This window comes from Pelodiscus sinensis, chromosome 1 (genome assembly GCF_052426305.1).
Source record: "Pelodiscus sinensis isolate ZL-2025 chromosome 1, ASM5242630v1, whole genome shotgun sequence".
Taxonomy (NCBI): Eukaryota; Metazoa; Chordata; order Testudines; family Trionychidae; genus Pelodiscus; species Pelodiscus sinensis.
This window is the reverse complement of record NC_143052.1, coordinates 340,236,982-340,253,810: the sequence shown is the minus strand read 5'-3', so window position 1 is coordinate 340,253,810 and position 16,829 is coordinate 340,236,982. Positions and strand designations below refer to the sequence as shown.

General features: G+C 46.1%; 1 protein-coding gene across 3 annotated transcripts in view; it reads right to left on the bottom strand.

Moving 5' to 3' along the window:
- PAK1 (p21 (RAC1) activated kinase 1) overlaps positions 1 to 16,829 on the bottom strand; it is a 128,583-nt gene that overhangs the window by 44,121 nt on the left and 67,633 nt on the right. For all 3 annotated transcript variants that reach the window (XM_006131928.5, XM_006131927.4, XM_006131926.4), the window contains 4 exons: positions 13,934 to 14,034; positions 11,181 to 11,328; positions 8,656 to 8,693; positions 51 to 167 (listed from right to left, as the gene is read on the bottom strand). In XM_006131928.5, the coding sequence (XP_006131990.1) occupies positions 51 to 167; positions 8,656 to 8,693; positions 11,181 to 11,328; positions 13,934 to 14,034 (404 nt within the window). The remainder of the gene's footprint in view (positions 1 to 50; positions 168 to 8,655; positions 8,694 to 11,180; positions 11,329 to 13,933; positions 14,035 to 16,829) is intronic.

The following is a 16,829-nucleotide window of genomic DNA, read 5'->3' as shown; positions in this document are numbered from 1 at the left end:
TGAAGCGGTAAAGTCAGTAGGAAGGGAAGAAAGATTTCTAGCTGACTTACTGATTTTGTGTGCTCAGGTCGCGGTGCTATCACTGGAGGTGGAGCAGCATCATCCTCATCATCTTCATCTTCTGAAACTGGCGGGACTGCTGGTGTCTCAGATACAGCTTTCACATTCTGCATTTTGGTGAAAAGACAAAAGATGCCATTTGGAGTCCCAGAATCCTCTCTCTCTTTTTTTAAATCACTTTTCACAGAAATGGAATTACACTTCTAGCATTTAAGCCCTTCACATCACTATGGGAATTATTATCCAATGGGTTTGACAATAAATCATGGTCAGTTCACTTGGACTATGCTATAAAAGTGACAGTTTGGATGGAACTCTTCACATGAGTTCATGGGTGTCTGCAGGATCAGGCCCTAAAAATCAAGGAACTAGGTTTCTTGGACTCTTGCATGCTTGCTGTTGGATGGTGATAGACACTGGAGGTGTGGGAATCCGGGTGCAATTTGACACATGTCATGCAGCAATGCATCAGTGTCAGATATTTCGGGTTGGCTATACAAATAGCCTTGCATCCATCACAAATTACTGAGTAAGCCTCTGATTCTGAAACATGCTGGCAGGTCTGTTCCATTTCAAATACTTTTATCACAAGCCCTCACCTAAGGGAAAGGCCTGCCCAGAAATTAGCATCTTGCCGGCAGAGCGTTCCACTGGGCATGGTTTGGCTGGAGGTGTTGATAAAGAGGCATGGGAGAGACACTGAGCAAGCAACTGGCAATGGCCTGAAAAAAGCTTAGCGAGATTTGGGGTACTGTCTGGAAAGAGTGGCAGCCGTTGTACCCGGTGAGGCTCTTTTGCAGGGAAACAGGACTCCTACATTCCTTGTATATCAACAATAAGCATCAACAAAAATGCCACACTCTAAAATTGATGTTTACTCCCAACTGGAAAAGCCCCAGTGCCCCAGACCTTGACTAGTTGCTCAGGTCTGCAGGAATATGAAGCATCATTGAAGGCAATGAAGGAACATGGTCAGATTGGTGAATAACACTAAGACAAAACTATACCTTGCAACATAATTTTTTTCATTATATTAAACCAGAAAGACTGAGAAAATGGAACTGCAATTGCACATGGCTTTAAGAAGAGACTGATCTTTAGAAGCACAAACAGCTTGTGTCCACTTTACAGAAATCTGTGCCTCGATTCCTTCTCTTCACAATGGGATAATTGTTCCGTTAATGGCAAATGGAAGTCAGAACATTTTATGTTTGTCTTTGTGGAAGGCTGCAGCGTAACTACTTTTTATTCTTAAAATCCCAAATGATAACTCACAATAATCAAAAGCAGAGACAGGGCCAGCCCACAACATTTTGGCACCTGAGTTCAGTTGTGTTCAGTTCTGGGCACCGCATTTCAAGAAAGATGTGGAGAAATTGGAGAGGGTCCAGAGAAGAGCAAGAAGAATGATTAAAAGTCTAGAGAACATGACCTATGAGGGAAGACTGAAGGAATTGGGTTTGTTTAGTTTAGAAAAGAGAAGACTGAGGGGGGACATGATAGCAGTTTTCAGGTATCTAAAAGGGTGTCATAAGAAGGAGGGAGAAAACTTGTTCATCTTGGCCTCTGGGGATAGAACAAGAAGCAATGGGCTTAAACTGCAGCAAGAGAGGTTTAGGTTGGACATTAGGAAAAAGTTCCTAACTGTCAGGGTAGTTAAACACTGGAATAAATTGCCCAGGAAGGTTGTGGAATCTCCATCTGTGGAGATATTTAAGAGTAGGTTAGATAAATGTCTATCAGGGATGGTCTAGACAGTATTTGGTCCTGCCATGAGGTCAGGGGACTGGACTCGATGACCTCTCGAGGTCCCTTCCAGTCCTAGTATTCTATGAGGCGGGGAGCTCAAACGATGTCCCCATGCCCCCTCTCTTGGGCCAATACTTTGAAAGGTCTCAATTCTGCCCTCTTCCTGTTCTACCCCTCTGATGGCACTCCACCATCTCTGTGCATCTAGAGCAGAGAGAATACATATGCACCAACTCCAGACACAATTTTCTACACTCTGGGTCCTAGTGGTCCCCCCCACAGTCTGGCACCTGAGGTGGCCGCCTCAGTTTGCCTCATGGTAGGGCCAGCCCTCAGCAGAGAGAGACAAGACAAAATAGGCTGCTCCATAAGACACGGAAGCAACACTCACCTCACCTTGTTCTAGGATTGTTCTCTGCAGACTGACGACAGACTGTATGCTTGTCTACAGACTCTGCTAGCCTACAATCAGGGCCAGGAAATGCCCTGCACAATGTTCCTGTTAATGTTTTCTATCCATATGTGGATTTTTTCCATCGGTGTGCAGAATAAAATGTCTGTACACCAAGGCATGCATGAATGTGCAAGAGAAACACAAACTTAGCTGCAGACACTCTGCTAATCAACTCGGCAGCATCTGAATCTCTCCTGAGTGGCGCCACACATTTACGGCTTACAGGGAACACTGCCCCCATACCACTGAAAGTGATAGCTTGCAATTCCAACAGGTTTATCAATGCACACCAATAATAATAATCTTTCATCTAAATAGACGCTAGATGCTCCAGGCAGGGACTCTCTCTCACTGTACCTTTGTAATTACCAAAACTAAGTTTCACAAGATAAAATTCAGTCAGGGCTAGAGATATGTCCAACAAAATAAACCATGAATGTAGATCCAAACTGCATAGTTCAGGAGTGGTGGACTCATGTTTTCAATCTGATCAAGCGCACAGTACTTTGCAATTTAGGAAAGAGACCTCCAAATTTAGGACTGGACTCAAGAGCAGCATATCCAGCTCCCATATTGTATACAACTCCTGCAGGGTGGAAATCTGACTTTAAAAGTTCCCATATCAAAGCAAGGAGTGGTGGTGCCTTGCATTGCAAAACTGCATTATGGAATAGAGGTTCCCTGCCCTGCCAAAAGGCTTCCATCCACCTTCATGAGCATTTTCATCCTGAATTCTAAACGCCAGTGTTACTCTTTTTCTGTGCAAAACAAAGTAAAGAAAAAATTGTTAAACAAAAATAATCAAACTGCTAGATCTGAAGTGCCCCAGGGAGGAAAATCCAGCTAACTACAGGACTAGCAGTTTCTCTCTCCAGAAGATGGTCGGTGTTCAGAAGGGGTATCAGCCAGAGCCCTAGGGATGGAACATCTCTATTTAATTGCCAGAATGGGTTCAGCAGTGTGGGTGGCAGTGGTGGTGTAAGCGTCTCACACACACACGCGTGCAGGTGGCTTGGAAGGGTCAGTTGCGGGTGTCTGCCATTTTTAAAATGTGTACAGGGCCTCCCTTAGATTCTTGGAAGTCCTATGCAAAGTAAATCATGGCAAACATCCACAACCTATCCAGGCAGGACTGACAGCTAGGCAAGCTGGTTACCTGCCACTAGGGAAAGTAGAAGGGTTTTAACAACTGTGGAGGTGTGGGCAGAATTATCAGACACTTGTCACTAGTGAAGATGGCCAGGCAGGAGGAGGGTTTTGGCACATGTGAGAGTGTTGAATGCCCTCCCCCACTTATTCCTGATCAGGAGGCGTGGGTTGCATACAAAGCACAGTACTTCACTCAGTGGTGATTACTAAGAGACACCCAGCAGGTAGAGAGCCCTGTGCCACATGCCTTCTACCAGTCTGGTCTTGAGAGTTCAATCTCTACACACCATCATCTTTGGCTGCTCTGGAGAAAGCTACTAACAATGGAGCACTGATAGTACTTTTTGTGAGAGGCCATCTGTCCTACTGGGAATTGAACCAAGTGTTATCAAGTAGCACTCATCTGTGACAGAACTGAATAGGGCTCTTAGAAAATAAAAGCCTCCATCATTTTCTATTCTCCTGAGACATCCTGCCACCCAGCTACAGGTGAAGGAGGTTTTCAATTGTCAGATTTGCTTTGTAGGGAAGGGAAGGCACGCTTCAAATCTAAGGACTGTGAGAGTTTTCCCTCCAGCCTGGCAAATAAACAGACAGGCTTGCTACTTCTTTCCTAAAGTGGTTGTTAAAAATAGTGACCGGACTTGCGACTGGTATCCTAAAAACCAAAACCCTCAAAAACCTGCTTTTCCAGTACAGTCTCTCTCTGGGACAACACTAAGTGACGGGAATAGATCAAGGGCAGATTGTTCACACAGCTAAAGTGTGTTGCTGTGCCAACAAAACAAAGTGTTGGCAGAAGCACTGCACTGATTTTAATAACCACAGTAATAAAAAAAAAACATGGTTCTGCTTGCAAATTAACTTCCTTCGCTCAGTGTTTATTATTGTCTCGCTTGGGGAAAAATAAGCCTGGTTTGTTCTCACCTGAACGGATGGCGGATCTCTCTGTGACCTTAGCACCTCTAAATCCTAACAGGGATACTATGTTCCCCAGCAGTCAGTCACTGCCCCCGCACTGACACTATGAAAGGTCTGTATACCACCTCTTTCCAGATTATGACCAGGACTGGGCCCAAGCCATGAAGTTTGAATCCAGAGCCACATACTTTCCCAAAGTTAAAGGATAATGGTGAAAGCAGGTTTAGTGTTCTAGATCAGGCCCAATACTGAAAGGTCTTACTTCAGTACTACATCCAGCAGGGGTGGGCAAAAGGATTTGGCCCGCCAAGCAAGTTGGTCTGGCCCGCCACTCTCCCCGCTCCCAGGCCAATCAGGGTGTGGGAGTGGGGGAGGGGGGGAGGAGAGAGCGCACACAGTCTCCTCCCACCCTGCCCCTGCCCTGCCAGGAGTACACGGCGCTTAGAAGCGCTGTGCACTCCTGGCAGGGCAGGAGGAGACTCTGCACACTCCCCCCGCCCCTAACCCTGACTAGCCTGGGGGTGGCAGGAGCACACAAAGTCTCCTCCAGGGGTGCAGCGCTTCTAAGCAGGGTGAGAGGAGACTTTGCATGCTCTCCTTGCCCCCAGGCCAATCAGGGCTTGGAGGTGGGGGGAGCATGTGAAAGTCTCCTCTAGCCCTGCAAGCACTGCTCAGCTGGCGGTTGACTCAGAGCACCGCGCTCCCTTGCAAGGCGGGGGTAGAGAGCGAGAGACTTCACTTACTCCCCCTCCCTGATTGACCTGGGGGCAGCACACAAAATCTCCTCCCACTACCAGGGGCAGGGTACCTAGAGGGTGCTGCCCGGGGGGGGGGGGGTAGGGGAGAGTTTACATGCTCCCCCACCCCCAGACCAATCAGAATCTGTGGTTGGGGAAGCACAGAAGTGTCCTGGCTCTGCCCCCTCTACCTGAGCCCTGCCCCGGGCCACTTCAAAAATTTCTGAAGTGGCCCCCTGTCTAAAATTATTGCCCATCCCTGACAAACAGGATACAGTGTCTATATGAATTCATAGTCTTTTCAGATCGGATTTAGACTTGATATTCTATATATTAGTAACTGACAAATACACTTGCTACATAAGGGACACAGGCAACAAACTTCTGCCAGAATTTTTTTTTAAACTTACTATCAATGGAAGTAACACCCTACACTGACTATAATGAAGACTGGTAAAAATAAATATTCTCTTCCCCCCTCCTCCCCAGTTTCCTTTGTGTATCTCAGCACACTGAAAATACAGGCAGTCCCCGACTTACGCGGATCCGACTTATGTCGGATCCGCACTTACGAACGGGGCTCTCTCGCCCCGGAGCTCGCAGGCAGCGATCCGCCACCTCGACCTCCGGGGCGAGAAAAGCTGCTCCCGGTGCCCCTGGTGTGTTGGAGACCGTCTCCAGCAGACCAGAGGCACTGGGAGCGAAGCCGCAGCGGCGGCGGGGTCCCGCGCTTCTGAGGCTTTGCCAGAGCAAAGCCTCAGAGGCGCGGCACCCCGCTGCCGCTGCGGCTTTGCTCCCCGTGTCCCTGGTCTGCTGGGGGGAGAGAGGGCGCAGCTAGTGTGCCCCCCCCCCCTCAGCAGACCAGGCTTTTGTTGTGGACCCTGGGGCAGAGCAGCTGGGGCGCTGCCGGTTGGTCCCGCAGCACCGCTCCTTGGCACTACTGGACCAACCCAGCAGCACCCCAGCTACTCTGCCCCAGGCATCCTGATTCAGCTGCTGCTGGTCAGTTTCAGCAGCGGCTGAATCAGGATGCCTGGGGCAGAGCAGCTGGGGTGCTGCTGGGTTGGTCCAGTAGCGCCGAGGAGCGGTGCTACTGGAGCAACCCAGCAGCACCCCAGCTGCTCTGCCCCAGGCGTCCCCAAGTCAGCCGCTGCTGAAACTGACCAGCGCTGACTACAGGAAGCCCGAGGCAGAGTTGCTCTGCCCCAGGCTTCCTGGAATCAGCCCCTGATCAGTTTCAGCAGCAGCTGACTTGGGGACGCTTGGGGTTCTTAAGTTGAATCTGTATGTAAGTCAGAACTGGCGGTCAGTTTCAGCAGTGGCTGAATCTGGACGCCAGTTCCGACTTACATACAGATTCAACTTAAGAACAAACCTACAGTTCCTATCTTGTACGTAACCCGGGGACTGCCTGTACAAGATAACTGTGAAATTGACTGTACACGTTCGTGTGGTACAAATATTTTTTTTAAATACGATTGTAAACCACAAGGGCAATTCATTAAATGGGAAGAGTATAACCTGAAACTACTTGTATTTGTTATTTTGAGATTAGATAGATAGATAGATAGATAGATAGATAGATAGATAGATAGATAGATAGATAGATAGATAGATAGATAGATAGATAGATAGATAATCTCAGAGTATCACTTAAAAATAGTGACTATATCAAAGTGTATGTTACCCTGACCAACCACAACAATTCGCTTGGGATTCATTTTTAGAACTGACAGAGACAGTAACATGACAATATTAAATCAAAGTTAAATTGGAAAAAGTCAGTAAGTTTAATTGACCTTAAGTTTCCAGCCTCCCTCATGCAGTCAAATATTGAGGTGAACTACCTTTACCAAAATGTAAGGACCTAGTTCTGCAAAGCACTGAACGTTTCCTGAAGAGCTTCTGACTAAAACAGTTAGTAAAATAAGGATGCTGAGCACCTCAAGAGAATCAGGGCCTATGAACGGTTAATCCATAAGCATCACCTTTAATGGTTACAATTAATTGGTGGTGGCTAGAGCAGCCCCCCACCCCAGCCCACCCCTGTTTAATCAGTTAACCGATTAAACAGGTTTACCCCATTAGCTAATAAAATGGGATTTTATATTCCTAGCCTGTATCCAGCCCCTGAAGCTTAGGGCTCCGCTCCCCTCCCCTCCCCCAGCATTGGGAAGTAGGCACCGGTACTCCAGACCTGCAGGCCCCTCATACCCCACTTCCCATGGGGTTGGAGCACGAACACCGGCTCCCTGCTGTGGGGAAGGGGTAAGGGAGGGAAAGAAGCAGGAGGGTAGCCCTGAGCCTTGTGGGATGGTCAGACAATCCAAGGCCGGATCCAATAGGAAGAAGAAGCGGCAGCACAGACAACCGAGGGAAAACAGCAGTGTAGCAAAGTGCTGCCTGGAGCTTTTCCCTTGCCACTCCCGATTGGCTGTAATCATGGCCAATAGGAGCAGCAGGGAGTGGTGCCTGGGAGCAGCAGGGGACACTGAGCCAAGTGTCTCTCTGGAGAGCTGCACCAGATAAGCACCCTCTATCCCCCAGACACTGCACCCCCACGCCGCTCCTGCGCCCTCCCCTCCTGCCCAGATACCCCATCCCTAGCCTGCTCCTGCACCGTACACCCTCCAAGACACACCTATCCCCAGCCCACTCCCAGACCCTCCCTCTCTCCAACCAAGACCCCATACTCTAAGCCCACTTCCCAGAAGCCCCTTCTCACACACTGAACCCCTCATTTTTGGCTCCACCCCAGAGCCTGGGGGTGCACAAAAACTACTATCTCAGATTCCCCTACGCTCTGGTGTGTGAGGAGAATGTGGGAAATGTCTTTCTGCTTTTTCAGCCAGGGGCCACATCAATAAGGGTTTTATTTCTGGGTTTTTGTTTGCTTGTTTTGCTTCCCGCTTCCGTGCACCCCTCCCGCCCCAAAAAAACTTCCCCGCCCAAGTGTGTTTGCTTACTTAAAATACACACAGTGCCATAGAAAAAACACAAGACTTTTCAATTGGATCTGCTAAGCAAAAGGAGGTGTTGAATGGGTTCTGTAATGGTTAGAGTACAGATCAAGAGGAGAAAAGACCTTTCATTTTATTTGCCAAGATTAATTTAGTCAGTCATCAACAGTGGTTCAACTAATCAGACATTGCATGCTAATAATTACATTTGGTCAGATCATAAACATGTATCAGTAGCTGATAAAAAGCAGGCTGGCTTTCATTTTCTAAATTACCTTGCATGGGGAAATGGCTGATCATTAATAGAGTCCAGAAATAGATCTTTTTCTATGAACTCAGCAACATTTGCTAATAAAATATCACTTGAAATATAAAGCAGTAAACTCAATATCAGAAAGCTTACAGGAGAAGGAAAAGAAATACTGGTAGGCCAGAAGGACAGACATGATTTTTAAAAGTTAAGACAACAATTAATACTGCTTAGCCACATTTTGGGTAGCCTAGAAATGAAAGAAAACATTGACATTAAATATAAAAGTATATTGACGGCTATAGTTTTATTGCATGCACATTTTCAAACTTAAAATATAACAAACGTTATTTAAAAAATGAACAAAAAGCTCACCAGTGCGTTTGATGAACTGTACTCCTCTGCGGATTTGTCTGAAAACAAAACAGAACAGATGCAACAGGAAGTATTTTACATTGCTTGTATTGCTTTCCAAGTGCGCTAGGCACTGCACAAACCCATTGTGAGAGTCACTTCTCCTAAGAACTTTCAAGCTAAACAGAGGGCAGGAGAAAGGAAGAACTGTCCCTGTTTCACAGACGTGGAATCATGGCACAGAGCGATTAAGGGGTTTACGTGACTTGCCCTGTGTCACACAGGGCATAGCACCAAGGATTCAACCCTGTTCTCCTGGGTCCCAGTCCAGACACCACATTAAGACCCATTAATACAATGGAAAACCCAAAAGGTGTTTTTCATCTGTCTTTAGTCTCTAAAGAATGCAGGGTTAGCAGATTCAGCACTTTAAATAAAAGGGGCAGGCTTAAAGTATGGTTCCATCTGTAGATATTCCATGGATTTGTCCCACTCCCAAATGTGACTCCTTTTGTTCTCAAGTGTCCCAAAATGCTTTCCAAGATATGCACATCATTTCACCCAGCACTGGAATGCAGCCATCTCAGATGCTGAGCCACTACCTGGAGTGTTTGGTAGGAAACAAGCCCTGTGACCTTTGGCTCCAAAAGCCTCTGCCCTCTGCTGAATGAGTTAAAGGAGTAACTCCATTAGCCAGCCGCAATAACAGGTTCTGATCCTCTCTGCAGGCTTTTCCAGAAGGCTGAAAAGTGACAATGAATAAGAGTCTGTGCAGTAGCACTCAAGAAACGAAGCATAGAGCACACAAACACTAGCAGGGTGTAGTAAGTTGAGGGTCAGTAACATGGAGTCAGCAGGCCTAAATAGAAGCCTGTAACATGAAAACAGCAACAGGCCTGCAATCTAGTGAGCAAGACTTTGGTTCAGTAACAGGAGCCAAGAAAGAGGCCCTATTGATAATTGTGTAAGTTAGGTTGAGCATGGAAGGGCACAGGGAGGCACTGGGTACAGACTGTAAGCCAAAGGGGAGTATTGGAACATCTTAAGAAATGTCTTGTTACAAAAACTCCCTAAAAACTAATGCACATACCGACCTAGGTTCAGGACCAGGTCGGAATTGACAGCATGAAGGATAGTAAGTAAGCCCCCCTTCCGTAAGGTGAGGGGTGGTAACTAGGCAACAGAGGGTGGTAACCTGGTACGTAAAGAAATGATGTAAGTTGTTTGTACCTGTCTATAAAAGGACACCGCAGAGGGTGCTCTCCGGCCGACCTTGGGGGGGGGGGGGGCGCACTAGGCGCCTGAACGGCAGGTGTCATTGCCTAAACTTACAGAGTGCACAGTAGCTTAACTTTGACTAACTGCTGTTAATATTTGTTATATGGCAATAGGCCTGCCCGGTGTTGGTACCTTGTCAAAGCGGGCCATAGTGCCCAGTGGTGTAACATTGTACTGATCTCTGTTACCAACTGGTAGAGCTTCGCATTTGACAATAAACCTGCTCGATTGATTTCAAACCTTGCCTGCATCTGTCGTTTCCGGGGCCTCTCAGAGATCTCGTGTTGACCCAAGTGCACGGGGTCTAACACTCTAGATAAAGGGAGTACCGATTGTTACGCACGCAGCCGAAAGTTTATCAACGGAGTAGAGGTCCTGTCAGGAGCGCGCCAGGACAGCCCTGACCAGACGACGCTGACACTGACAGTCCAGACCACTGAAGGTACCGAGGTACGAGAACACCGAGGTACGACAGCAGGGGAAGCTATTACAAATTTCAAGACATTGCTTGCATCCTTGACCAATTGTGAAGAAGAAGTCTCAGAACCATGACTTCCCCAGCTCCAACCTCACTGCCACAGAAATGTATCAAATCCAATTAAGTTTAAGAGAACAAAGCTATTTTTCAAGATTCCTGATTTTTTGGGGTTGCAACTCAGGCGTGATGTATGGTTTGGAACTTGTCCAGTTTCCTACATGCCAAGAAAAGTTTCTAGAGGGAATTAGGTGTGACACAGGTTAGCAAGCTCCCCTAGCAGGTTGTCACTTGTAAGGTAAGGAACCAGGAAATATACAAAGGGAACAAGAAGGTGCAATCTCCTGGAGTTATGCCCTAGGCTGCCCTCATCATAACATACACACTGAATCCCTCTTAAATCCATCCAGAAACTGAAGCTGGTGCAATTTAGCTGCCCACTCTGACTACAAACACAATCCTGAGCAAAATGATCTGCCTACTGGTTTCCAGGTGTTGAATTTAGCCCTTAAAACACTACATGTGTTGGGATCTGCCCAGCTTATCGACTTCCTTGTTCACAACTGCAGCAATCTGTCCAAGAGATGAGAGGAAACATTCTAGCTGGATGTTAAAAGGAAAGAGACTGCTGGCAGAGCAGAAGAAAATTGCATTTCCTTTGTAAAAACAATGCTCAATGTGTCTGGGCATTTTTGGCTTGTTTATTTTAATGTTTAAAAGAAAAAAAAAAATCACAAAGGACTTTCTCAGAGGGTCACACTCAGTAATGCAGAAGCAGGGATTTACCACAAACCTGTGAAACTCATGTACTTCTGACTGTTGGAGGTCTTTTTGGAATTGTAGAATTCCAGCACATCAAGCACGGCCTGGGGATTTTTCTTCTGTTCTGATTTGGTGATGTTGGAGGTCTGCAACAACCGAGCCCACTGCTCTGGCATACCCTGCGAGACACATTCCGAGCAGTTACCACAGTCACACCACAGTCGGAGGCACAGTGTTACACTCACCCTAAGGATGTCTAAAGCATGGTATGCATTTAGCTCAGCCACTCTGCTTCTGAGATTTTTCATTGTTTGTGGGAAGGCTCACTGGAAATTAAACACCTTCTCGCTGCCCAGTAGCGTAGGTTTGAAATCTACATCCTAATACTACAGTCTGATCCACGCAGGCAAATCCTCATGCTCATGTAGTTTCACTAGAGGTACTGGGCTCTGAATACCACAATTCAAATCCAGCTCCCAAAGTTCAAAAGAGGAAGAGGCAGACCCGGTGTTGTGGTTCAGGAAAGTCTCACATGCAACATAAGAAATGTACTGTCATGTGACTATCCACTTGTAAGATGGTGATAGTGGTAATTTGAATTGTAAGCTCTTTTACAGCACAGTCACCCAGCACATCAGGGCTCATCCTGATTTAGGCCTCCATATTGCTTTTGTGACATAGTATTTGGATAGGCACCAAATCACATTTTGGCCCAGTGCTGGTTGTGACCGTGTAGTAATTCACATCTAATGGCGTTCCCCCCCCCACATACTAAAAGCAGAATTTCAGGACAGAAATATGGCTTTAGCCACAAGTGAAACAAATTCGGTGACCGCTTTTGTCAGTACCGGTGTGCTAGCAACTTCACAGGCTGGCCTCTAAAAAGGGCTCCTAGCCCTCAACAGCTAGTCTACATTCAAGGGTAGATTGAGAACCACTCATAGCAGATCCACCAAACTGTGGGTCAGGACCCCAAGGGGAGCCAGGACCCCATTTTAATGAGTTCACCAGATCTGGCCTTAGATTTGCTGTGGCAGAGGCCAAAGTCAAAGCCCAAGCCCCACCGCAAAGCAATGGGCAGCAAGTCTCAGGCTTCAACTTCAACCCTGGGCAACAGGGCTCAGGTTACAGGCCAATGCTAAGGACTGAAGCCCTTGAGCGTGGGCCCTCCCAACCTGGGGTGGTGTGGCTTGGCAGACTCAGGCACCAGTCCCACCTCCGGAGATCACGTTGTAATTTTTGTTCTCAGAAGGGGATCGCGGTACAGTGAAGTCTGAGAACTGCTGTGCTATTCAGATGTGACAACTCTTGCATCTCGGTTAGCGCAGAAGAGTCTCAGAGGTGGCCATAAAGGCTGTGCCCCTCTGCACCAGGTGCGGGCAAGCAGGCTCAGCTCAGCAGAGTCCAACAGTGAAGGGGCATAGAGTGGGGGCTTAGAAAGGGCTCTATGTGGAGCAATCTCGGTGTAGACAGCTCAGTGATGGACCTGGGTACACAGGGGCTCGTTGTTGGTTCTGGATGAAGGGCTATGGGACACTGCAAAGGGGCCCAGGTTAAGGACGTTAACCAGCAGTTAATTGACTAGTTGATGGAATTTCCATTGACTACTCGATAGGCCCTTACACATTCCTCCTTTGAAATGTACAAGAGCCCCCGCTGCATTTCAAAGCCACAGCGCCCTCATGGAGCCTGGGGTAGTGGGGGATTCCCCCACTGACGCCGGGTTCCACCTGGCATTTCCCCGGAACCCAGGGTCAGCTGGGGACTCCCAAGCCTGGGATCAGCTGTGCGGCGCTGACCCTTTAAAACACCACCTTGGGGTTTCAAAGCAGAAGTGCACCACACAACTGATCCCCGGCTCAGCTTGCTGCATTGAAGTGACCCTTCTTCCCCCCCTTACTAGTCAACTAGTCCTTAACATCCTTAGTCCAGGAGAAGGTTGCAGAGGCTCAGCCATGGGGTCTGGGTCTAGATATAGGGGAGAGGACTTCATCAGGGTGGGGGTTTGATAGGTCTGCTTAATGGGGGAGCCCCCAGCTGCATCGGGGGATACAGTATACCAGGCTCTGGCTTCCCCATCTCTTCTCCCTTCCCCATCCCACAGTCTATCACCTCATTCCTTTTTCCTCAATCCCACATCCCATCCCCTTGCCATATCCCACCCTCCTCTTCCTTTCCCACTGCCTCTCCTCCTGATCCATCATGGGCACTCACCCTTGTACAGAAAACAGGAAGGCTCCCAGCACACAGAAGGGGAGCACAACCAACATTAGGACACAGGAGGTAGCATCCAGCTGCAGAGTCAACAGTTGGAGCTGAATCCTCCTTTATCTGGGCAGCTCTGTGCCCACAACAAATGTAGAACGGGAGAAGATGTCAGAGGCATATGACCCCATGTGCCTCCCTATGCCTTGCCTCTATGTATGGGGGAATGTCTCCACCAAACTACACCCATGGGCATCCCAAAACCCACGGCTCTGGGCACCGGACCCATGTGAACACATGGCTCTTAAGGCTTCCATATGGCTCTTAAGGCATCATTTTCTGCAATTAAGCAAAGAAATCTGCATAGGGACCTGAATTCTGCACCTGCACAGAATTCCCACAGCAGTATTCTATACACGAATTACACTAGGTGGGTTCTCTGGTCCATGCTATGCTGGTGGTCAGAGTAAATTATCATAATGGTCTCTTCTGGCCTTACTATAGGATGAGTTGAATACGTCCCAGCATCACTAATGATAAACAATTAGGTAATCCTCGTACCTCCCCAGAATCACTTACTGTGAATTCTCCTGTAACAGCATCAAATCCAACATGAATTGTGTGCTCAAAATCTGAAGGGAGGGAAATTTCTGGACGTTCTTTCTCTTTCTTTTTATTGGCTAAGAAAAAGAGAAAAACCATCAGGAACAAAAGAGAATGTCCATAGCATTTTACAGTACACTCTCTGCAACCAAATCCACACCAAAAACATATGATCTAGGACAATGTGAGAAGGTTTCTGATCCCACATGGATAAATCTTTATGGTTACATGACAACCAGTGTTCCCTGTAATCTGTGCACTTGTGCAGCTACTCAGGAGAGATTCAACTGCAGGCCAGCTGATTAGCAGAGCACCCACAACTAGATCTTTGGTTTCTACTGGTGGCGCGCATTTACACATGCCTCTGTGAACATAAAATTATTCCACACATGGATAGAAAAGATCAGAGGGAATATTGGGGACAACGATATTCAAATTAGATTTCATGATATTTGGATTTGTAATCCACACATGGTGCACAGAGGGTGACTAGTCCGCACGCAAATGTAAGAGACCATTCTATTATAGTTTACATTTTCCAGCTGCTGCCTTGTCAACTGCAAAACAAATGCTACTCAGTTGTATAGCCAGACACGTATTCATAGAACCAAAATGGAGATTTTAAAGTCACCCACCTACCCTAAAAGCCACTATTTTACTCCATTATATTGCAAGCGTATACCATGTTTTCCAAGTTTAATCAGGTAGTCTTGAGTCCTGTGCTTATAAGGCCATATCCTACTCTCAATTATACCCATAAAATCCAGAGTAACATTATAAAGGTTAATGGAGTTACTCCAGATCTGTAAAGTACTTTGTAACAGAGTATTATGAGGTCCATATTCTTAAGTGTTTGTCTAAAACAATATTAAGACCTTGGATTTTTTTCAGTTTCAGTGAAGAGTGAGTTAAATACTAACGGTTTTGGAGAAGGGAGGAATGAGAGATAGGCAGATGGAACATTGGAGGAGCCACATAGGGAGGGAAGCCAGAAGGAACCAGAAGCATCTTCTGGTTAGCAGATGTTGAGCCTCTGCAGCTTGCAGGCCAAACAAAGAAGGGAATAGCAGCTGCCGCTAGCAAGAATACAGAGAAAGCTGCAAGCTGCCAGCAGAGAGAAGGAAAGTGAGACAAAGGGACTCTGAGAAAACCAATAGATCAAGGAGGCTCGGGAATTCTAAGACAACTGAAACCCTTTGATTGGATCCTAGTGCACCACTGAATGAATATGTGAACCAGAGCATTAAAGAATGTTAGAACTATTACTGCCCAGAATTCATGGCATAGAACATCTTTGGCTTCTATATTTGGACCTACTGAATGTCAGGGTATCCTGCTCAACACTTATATTTTGCATCTCTAGGGATACAACTTCTCGCTAATCAACATCTCCAGCATAATGAGCAAACAGCATAATGAGCAAGTCAAGCTTTGCTCCAATGATTGCAGCTACTGCTTTCAAATTCATATTAAATACAAAAATGCATATTCAAGAAGAAGCCTTACTAAACAGAGCTGTAGCTTATATAAGCCTCAGTTACACTGACTGGTAAACAATGTTTTCAATAATGAATTAAACAATTTAATTGCCTCTACTGCATTAAAAATTCATAACTCTCTCTCTCTCTCTCTCTCAATATCCAGATCTCATACAGAAATTAAATCGAGGTTAGTGCTATATTTGCTCATTATAGTGAAAAAAGTTGGGATTGGTCCTGCTTTGGGTTGGAGATTGGACTCGATAACTTCCTGAGGTCTCTTCCAACCCTATGATTGTGCTTTGTATACATATAGGACTTGAACTGTAATCTTTGTTGGGAATCTCATGATTCTTTCGGTGCCCACATAACTGAAGTGTAACCATGTGGTCTTATGGCTGTAACATTGGTTTTTCCTCATAGCATGTTTCCTACAGTTTATTAACCCCACTGGCTATGTCACGTCATGTCTAAAATTAGATTGTAAACTCTTTGGGGCAACCACCAAGGACTGGATTCTTATCTCACTTAATTTACTCTATTCCTCACTGATGTGAGCAAAATTAGATTTAAGGCCCACATTTTTCCAGCAGACTCTCATACACAGTTTTGGAGGCAGTAAAAATAACTAGAGAGACCTGAATTAAATAAGCATATTTAAGCATTTGAGTGGCTGCATTATTATTCTCAGCATATATGAGCTTGATCAAATTTAAGAAACACGATTTCGAAGTATGAATGGATTAAAATATTAATACTATAACTGCTTCTCATTGATGGTACTTTATCTCACATAATGAGGTATAGGTTAAGAAGGGTTAGTTTTAAAGGCACTGCTAGCCTTGCTCTACACTTTAATCCCACTTTATAATCTTTATTGATCTCTTACGTTAGGCCTTGTAATGCCAGATAAAAAGACAAAAGAAAACTCTTTACAAGTTTCAAAAGAAAAAAAAAACCTGTATTTGTAGAAACACCCACTGTTGGTTACTTTATTTCCATTCATGCCCCCATTAAATTGTAAGGCTCAGGTGAATAAAGATAAACCAAAATGTATGTTTGAAAAATTTCAGAAGCTTCGGGGGTAGCCAAGTTAGTCTGTACAGGATGAGCTTAAAAAAAACAAACAAATAAACGGTCTGGTAGCATTTTATAGATTAATTTCAGCTAGTGGCCATGATTGCATTTTCACAGCGAACCTTTCACAAACTAGTGAGTTTTTCTGTAATACGGCCAGACTCTGGGACCTGGGTACCTCTGGTGAAGATAGTCATTATCTCTCAATGTAAGAGGGAAAGAGGGAATTATCTCTCAATGTAGGAGCTGAAAATCCTTGGCTGAGACTTCCAAGACAGTAATGCCTTTCCCATCTAACTCATGTCTCCCGAGAGAGC